The sequence below is a fragment of the Rhinichthys klamathensis genome, unplaced genomic scaffold, assembly GCF_029890125.1.
Source record: "Rhinichthys klamathensis goyatoka isolate OS25496 unplaced genomic scaffold, OSU_Roscu_1.1 h1tg000259l_1, whole genome shotgun sequence".
In the NCBI taxonomy this organism is placed as follows: Eukaryota; Metazoa; Chordata; class Actinopteri; order Cypriniformes; family Leuciscidae; genus Rhinichthys; species Rhinichthys klamathensis.
The window spans coordinates 1,591,215-1,599,579 of record NW_026606781.1 but is presented as its reverse complement, the minus strand read 5'-3'; the positions used below and the strand labels follow the sequence as shown (position 1 = coordinate 1,599,579).

The 8,365-nt window shown below is 39.7% G+C and overlaps 1 protein-coding gene across 1 annotated transcript; it reads left to right on the top strand.

The window, feature by feature from the left end:
- The first annotated feature begins 6,599 nt into the window (after positions 1 to 6,599).
- Positions 6,600 to 7,743, top strand: gas1b (growth arrest-specific 1b). Its single transcript, XM_056267454.1, has one exon. It carries the CDS (start codon positions 6,946 to 6,948, stop codon positions 7,741 to 7,743), a length of 798 nt encoding a protein of 265 aa, XP_056123429.1. The 5' UTR covers positions 6,600 to 6,945.
- The last annotated feature ends 622 nt before the right edge of the window (positions 7,744 to 8,365 follow it).

Sequence of the window (8,365 nt, the reverse complement as noted above, 5' to 3'; positions counted from 1 at the left end):
ATGGTGTGAGAGAAACAAGGTGATAATACACAGGTGAATGAAATGAGTGCTGATGAATCCGGGCAGTGAGTTATGGGAAATGTAGTTTGTGAGGAAGTGATCATAGTCTATTGTGGAGCGCCCTCTGGTGGCTCTCGAGGGCACTCCAGCTGATCGTTACAGTAATGTTCCTACAACGTTCACAGACAGTCACGATGTGGAGTTTTTTAAAGGGTTTGGGGACGTTATTTGGAGGACCTTCAGGGAACATTCAGGACGTTCTGGAAACGTTTAGAAGACCATATTTAATTCAGAAATCCAATGTTTCCAAAACATTCTGAGAACGTCCTGCAGAACTTTTAGGGACCAACTTAGAATATTATTTTTTTGTCCTATTAAGGTCTTCTGTTATATTTAAAGAAGAAGCTAAAGAAGAAGTTTTTTTTAATATACGGTGTACATTTTGCTGCCATTGTTGCTGAGCTTAAAACGTCTGCATTCTTGATTTTATAATAACAATTATAAAAGACTGTTTTACATCAACGAGCCAAATAGCGGGATCACCACAACTTTTTTCCCATGGAAAAGTGGTGTAGCCTTTACCAAATAATAGGAAAAAATGACAATAAAAGAAAAGAGACAAAAATAATACAAACATATTCTAAAGACCCTCGCATTGAACTTTATGCCGCTTAGATTTTGTGAGGAGACCCTGCAGGCTATGTAAACAAGAGTTAAAATAAGCAAATTGGAATAGGCCTAGCGCTTACGTTAGCTTGTTTATCTAAAAAAAAAAAAAGCCAATATAGCCTGACCATCTACGCGAGAATGGTTCATTAAAATAACTTTACATGATAATCACATTGGCTTTTTCTGGCTCGCTGTCGGTGAAGAAAACAGGAAAAAGACCGCCGTCAGGTGTCCGTCCGAGAAGGGTCCAGCCCGCAGACAAACCAGATAAACGTGACAGAAGTTGACGGAAGTTGAACCTCGGTTCGTCCCACGTCACCAAGCACAAAACGTGATGTATATGAGAATGTTCTCATTAAGTTAGTCACAAAACGTTCTCATATGGTCAACAGAGAACCATATGGGAACGTCCTTATTATGTCCTCTTTGTAATGTTGCTATGTGACCATAAAATAACCAATATGGAACGTTCCCCTAAAGTCACATAAAGAACGTCATTGTATGACCAACTTAGACCCATATGAGAACGTTTTGATTACATCCTCTTTGTAACGTTGTTGTGTGACCATAAGATTACCATTACAGAACGTTCCCCTAAAGTCATTTAAGGAACGTTGAACTGCAGCACTTTCATTACCAAAAGAGGACGTTTCAGGAACGTCCCTAATGTTCTGTATAGGTTCGGAATGTTCGTCACCTTTAGAGAACTTTTAGGAAACGTTACCCATGGTCGCGGGAACGTCACCTTGGGTATTCTTTTAAAGTCATGTGATTATAGTGTAGCAGCCTATAGTGCATAGTTTTGATGTGAGAAGTAGTCAATTTTATTCAGTATAATGCCAATCTCAATACAAAATTTAACATGTTTAGGGCCTTCTATTTAGATCTGTTATAAACCATATTGTGGGCAGCACACAACTAAACATCTAGATGTGATAAAAAATTTGGCACATTTTAAATGATTTGAAATTCTGATTAAGAAATCAGCTTTACCACTGTGACAACAGCCTTCAGTTCTGTTCTATTCATTTCACAGATGCTTTAACTATGACCATACTGTTTAGATATTACCAGACCATTACTTTAGGGTCAAGTGCACTTTACAGGTTGTGTAAGTGAGGACAGTAAAGGGCCAAGAATCCATTTAATGCTTTTAGCGTAGATGGCTGATTGTACAATATGACTTTTTACACACACACACACACACACACACACACACACACACACACACACACACACACACACACACACACACACACACACACACACACACACACACACACACACACACACACACACACACACACACACACACACACACACACACACACACACACACACACACACACACACACACACACACACACACACACACAAAGTTTATTGTGATAGCCAAGATGGATGTTACATACTGACATTAGCAACATTACAATCCTTGACTTTAAAAGAGTCAAGGATTGACATAAAAGTATGTGCTCAGTTGAACAGATGGTATTTATATAAAACGCTTTAGAGTGGGTCTTCCCAAAACAAAAACAAAAAAAAAGCCCAGGAAATGGCTGCAACAGGTCATTCAGAAACATTTGCTTGAGTTATGAAAAAGAAAGCAGACGGTTAAACAAACATAGACCAGTGAAAGTAACAGAGAGACAGTAAACAGCTGTTTCCATTAAATCAGAAAGAAAAGGCCGGACTGGTGGAGCTGGGCCGTTTTTGGCAACAAACTACAGTAATATCATAGTGTGCAATCGCTGTGCCTCTGAGAGCTTCTTGACGAGGGAGGTCCTGATGAATATGTTTTTGGCAATGAGGTTTGAGTGTGTGTAATCATTTGTGACAGTGGTGGAGACGTGAAGACTGAGACTTCTGGAGTGCTGAGAAAGCCATTTATCTTCTTTCCAAAAACAACAACAACAAAAAAAACTTAGCATTCATATTCTAGAGTTGTTATGACTTATTGTCACTGTGGGCAACAGTACAAAACAGGAAAAGGAAATGCTGTGTTTTTATTTATTTATTTATTATTGAAATTTTCAACAAAACCATTACAGACAGAAAACATTGAGCAGCCCAGGCAAGCTTAAAACAAATATAAGATACAGTATTCATAAATTATGGGAGAATGAATGAATGAATGAATGAATGAATGCATGAATACTAATTTAGAAAATAAATAATTCACTAAATAAACTGGAAGTAACACATTGAATTAAACATGACATTTTAAAGTAGAAAAAAACAAGCATATACTCTAATCTTTGTTTTATTTACAGTTTTTCTCGATTGCTTAAACACTATAACCAGGCTTTTGAACTAAAATTTCAAAACCATAATGCCATTTATCAAAAAGCACACCCATTTCACTGAACTATGAACACTATTCCCCCGTTTTGACACATAAGTCAGATTTGTTGAACTGTCACAGCAAAACTCTACACACAAATCCCTTCATTTCTCATTGCCTACACCATGTGGTCATTTAGAAAGCACTAGCATTCAAAATTGTTCTCTCAAGTCAGCACAGCTTCAGCTCAGTTAGCACACAATTACCCAGGTTAAAACACTAAGAGTAAAAATTGAACACACATCAGTCAGATCCTTCAATAGATAGATAAAAGGTTATACAATCTTTTATAAAAGATAAAAATCAGTTTACTGAGTTTTGGAACAATGGATCCACAGAGAAATTAAGCAATAGGTCGAGGAGGAGGAGGGAGAGGAAGAGGAGGAGGAGGGAGAGGGAGAGGAGGAGGAGGAAGAGGAGGAGGAGGAGGAGCAGGAAGGGCAAGGGCAAGAAGACAAGCAGTCTCGGATGAAATTCAAGCCACTTTAGTTGGCCATGTCCTTGTCCATGGTATGACTATGAGGGAGGCTGGGCAACGAGTACAGCCAAATTTGAGTCGCTTCACCGTCGCCTCCATCATCAGAACCTTCAGGGAGGTGTGGGTGGCAAACATATTTCTTTCACTGAATAAGAGACAAACATTTCCAATTGTCTTTGATGAGGTTTATGTTCTTGCAAGAAAAGGCCAGCAGTCGTACAGTCACACAGAGTGGCTGCAGAGTGTGACAGTGAAGGGAGGGCATCCTTTCTCCTTTATAGTCTTGACTCCCAGAATGTTATCTTTCTAGGCCAATGATGGTATTTCAACCATATGTGGAACATTCTTAGACTTGTTCATCATATTGTATCCTTGAGTGGAGGCATGTACCAACACTCTTTACCATTCCAATACAATTCCATATTTGAATAAGGTTTCTGTGCTCTTTTACTGTCATATGATGCTCACACACATCTTACATAAGAGTAGGAGCGAGTAAAAAAAAAGATGGGGGACCACAAGCAACATGACTTACCAGTTTTGGAAATGTTGTTTCGAATTTATAGCACCAGTGTGTAAGACTATGTTGTAGTGTGTGTCCTGTCTGAGGGCAAAGTTTGGTTTTTCAGCAAGAGTGAATGGTTTTGAGGGTAGAGCTTCATTTTGACCTGAAAATAGGATGTTTGGGGAATTGGGTGAGACGTTATGGATTTGTGTTTACTGTTTTGAGAATACGAGGCATAGTTTCAAGAAATGTGTTTAAGCAATCGAGAAAAACTGTAAAACTGCGAAAAATATTTTTCTTTTTTTACAATATAGTTTATATATTTAAAAGTACAGACTTGGTTAAAGTTAAGAAGGACAGATCTGTCCGTTCATGCCTCAGAATTCATCCGAGCTAGAGAAAATTTGGCTCGCTTCATTTCTGGTCTGCGTCCAACACTGACATGATTCACACTGGATTCCAGCAGCATGCGTGTATTAAAAGAGCTAAAACTTTTCTAGAACTCAAATTATACAAATAATTAGACAAATCTCTGATCCAGGTTTTTCCACTGAAAGTTTTTTTTTTTTAGGTTTTCCCTTGATCGCAAAGCCTGGGCTACTTTACAGCAAATAACGATAAACAGGTCTGACAGCTTGGCAAGAGGGAACAACCGACTCCTCAGAGAGATTCTGAATACATTTCACAGCAGTTCTCTCTATAAGAAAAGGAAATGCCAACATCTTGCAGTAATAGTCTCACCAGATCGAACAATTTCATCCTTTGTGAGGAGTGAAGCCTTGAACTCTGGAGTTGCTCGGAGTTCTCTGTGTGCGAATGAAAATGTACAGGGCTCATATTCTGTTTTCTCACTGTGTTGGGTAAGCAGGTAAATTGCTTGTTGTGTTATAGTTTTGGGATTTTAGTGATGTGATTATTTATTATTTAAAATATATCCATCTGAATAAATACATATTAGACAGCAAAACTACAGCACTTTTCTCATTACCCGTTCAAAACAGCATTGTGAATCTCACGGTATAGCTATTTGTCATCAGTTCATTTCTTCACTTCGACAAAAACATGCTTGTGAGAAATGGATGTTCTGTATTACAGTTTTACAGTGGAATGTCAGAGAATTTGCACGAGACTGTTTGCTCCTTTTCGTCCCAAATAGGCCATCTAATCTCTCTAATTGGGAAAAGGAGAAAATGCTGAAAGGTGGGGTATAGGGTTAGGGGACATTTTTGGCCAGCTGCCCAAGCTTTGTGGTTTGAGTGCAGAAGTGTGATAGGGTCAATGTAGCATGGATAACACAGTCCGCTCTGTTCTCCAAAAACTGCTCCTTCTCTTTCTGCAGATCTAGGCCAAGTGATGATCATAATCAGTCATTTAGAGATGGAAAGCACAGGAGTTTTTACATAAAATGTATACATGAGCTAGGCAGTAAATTTAGTATATAACATATTCATCTCATTAAACTTCTCGAAATGCAAACCTGCTACTATTTGGATGTTGAACATTTTCAAACCAGGCCTTTTGTATAATGCTGTTGAGGATGGGGAAGTTTGGGTGTGAGAACAGAAGAAAAAAAGTTGTACTTTAACTTGTAACAGCTGCTATTTTGCTCCAAACCAACCAGAAAGGATCAAAGGATTGTTCATGCAACCCTGACCCTTATTGCAGACCAAATGGACTGTTCAGGGGAAGTTGTCACGTAAAACACCTTGAACTGTCTACAAGTGTTTGTAATGGTAATTCTCCTATAGCAAAATAAACAACTGTCAGCAAAATGCTGCCTGTTAAATTCATTATGGATTGTGTGTAAACATGAGACTTGAAGAGTCACAAACCAATGTAAAATGAAACCATGTAAAATATAAGAACACGAAAACCTGTCTGTGAAATCTCTGTTATTTTCTTTAGAATCTTTGGTTTGATGTTTTCTTAAATAATGGACATTCAAAACAAACTTGACCTGATCATTTTACCTGGAAAATTTCAATTTCCTTCTTTGTGAGAAATGGATCAAAATATTTCCAGGAGAAACCAAAGTATTATAAGGTATTCTATTTTAAATCAAACAAAATAACATATTGGTATTAATACATATTGGTAATGGTATTAAATGATAATGGTGTTTTGTAGTATTAATCTTATATTCAAAAGTTGTCCCTTTCCTTTTTTCTCTCTAGAGCAGGTTAATCTGCTACTTTATGGATAGGACTAATATTAAAACACTTCTTAAGACATGCTGAGGTCTGTCTAGCTACAAGTTAAAATAATAATTGCTCACAATTAGAACTGAATATATAAGTGCTGTTTGGGTGAGGTTTGGGCAGAGACATCGGATGAGATGTGCAATGCACTGTGACAGCCAAAATATTCTAGCACTGTGTCAAGGACAGGGACTGATGCTTTATCAAGTGAAATTACAACCCGCACCCTCTCCACATTCTCGACCTTCAGACCTCCACCCTCAAATGACGTCAGAAACCACAACAACTGATCGGACCAATAGTGTGCTGCATGCATTGGCTAAGTCTGGGTCTGGGTAACTGAACAGATAATTCCAAGACTTCTCAGAGTGAACTTTTTTCCAGATTTGTTATTTGAACAAAGCGTTGATTTATCGCTGGATTACTTCAACCAAGAGCAGCGAGAAAACGAGTCGACGCGCATCAAGATGTTGCTGCGCGTTTTGCTCTCGCGGCAGTGAGCAAATGTGATTCGTTCCAACCATTTGGAGTTTTGTCCATGGATAAATTTCGATGCATGTTTCTGTGGATAGTGAAGGAACAAATATGAGCACACTTAACTAAAGTGGTCAACAAAACGCGGCTTGACGACGGCGGGCATGGAACAAGGCGAGTTGTTCGTCTCAATCTCTGGTAAGAACAGATAAACATATGGATTATGGAACAACAAATGGAAACCCTTGACCCAATAAGTTAACTTTTAAGCTGTTGCATGTGGGCACATCAAGGAATGGCACAGTCTGGAAACCCAGCAGTCACTCTACGCCTGCAGATATTGATTTTGTCCATCGGCTGTGCGTTGATATTTTTTAGTCGTTTATCCACCGCCTCACCAGCACACAACCAGCGTTTGATATGCTGGCAGGCCATCATGAAGTGCCAAGGAGAACCGGAGTGCCACTACGCGTATACTCAGTATCTACACGCGTGCGGTCCGGTGATAAACGGGAATAGGAAGAAATGTCCTAGCCACTGCATTTCTTCCATCATTCAGCTCAACCTTACTGTGAACGGCCCGGCACTGGAGGACTGCGAATGCTCCTCGGACACTTTATGCAAGATGACCAAGCGAGCCATCGAGCCCTGTATGCCCAGAACCAGCCACATGGGCTGCACCGAAGCCCGTAAGCAGTGCGAGATGGATCCCGAGTGCAGCACGGCCATGAGGGACTATCTGTATCACTGCAGGAAACTGTTCGGAGGAGAGCGCTGCTCGGACGATTGCCGGCGGGTCATCACGAACATGCGCTCCATTCCCAAAGCCCAGCTCCTGGACACTTGCGTGTGCGACGGCACAGAAAGGGCCATATGCGAGTATGTCAAAGTCAGCATGAAAAACTTCTGCTTTACCGACAGATATGGCGGTAGTGGTTTTTCAGATACCGAGGACGACCTGGAGGACGACTACGAGACGGATTACGAGGACGAAGAGAGTGATGCCTGGGAATTAAGAGCACAACAGTTTTCGATTGTGGTGTCCACCATTTTAACACTTTTTTTATTTTATTAAGATAAGTCAGGGGGGTTGATATATGTTGTCAAAACCCTCGCAAAGTCGTTTTTTTTCGCTCCAGGCCCTGCGCCAGGACACACGAATTGGGGCCCAGCAAACTAAACGAAATCGCATTCTCTATGGAAATCCAAGGGAGGTTCCCCTCTTTGAAACATGTAGCCTTTAACTTATCACTTTATTGTTGGTTTACATACAAAAATATGACTAGACCAATTGTGTTTTGTTCAAAATGTCTTCTGTGCGGTGGCACCACAAGACATTTGCGTTGTACGAGACGAGTCTCATATCGAAAACGGTTTTGCCTACTGGCAGAAAAGTAGACCCTATGAAAGTAATCGATTCATTCGCACCTATATTTGCATTTGGTTAGGTGCTTATATTGTACAGGTAGCCTACACGAGACAATAGACCAATTTTTTAAAAGGCAGAAATGCTGTGGAAGAATATAGCGTACAGCACATTGGTCAACAATTGTTGTTTTTAGTGGTGCTATAATAAAGCCGAGTTGAGTCGAAGAAGAAAACCAGAATCCCATAGTTAAAGGTTGTTCCAAAACCTAGATGAGCTACCAAAATCTGCACACCATGAAAAGTTGTTTTTGATGTCAAGAAAATATGTT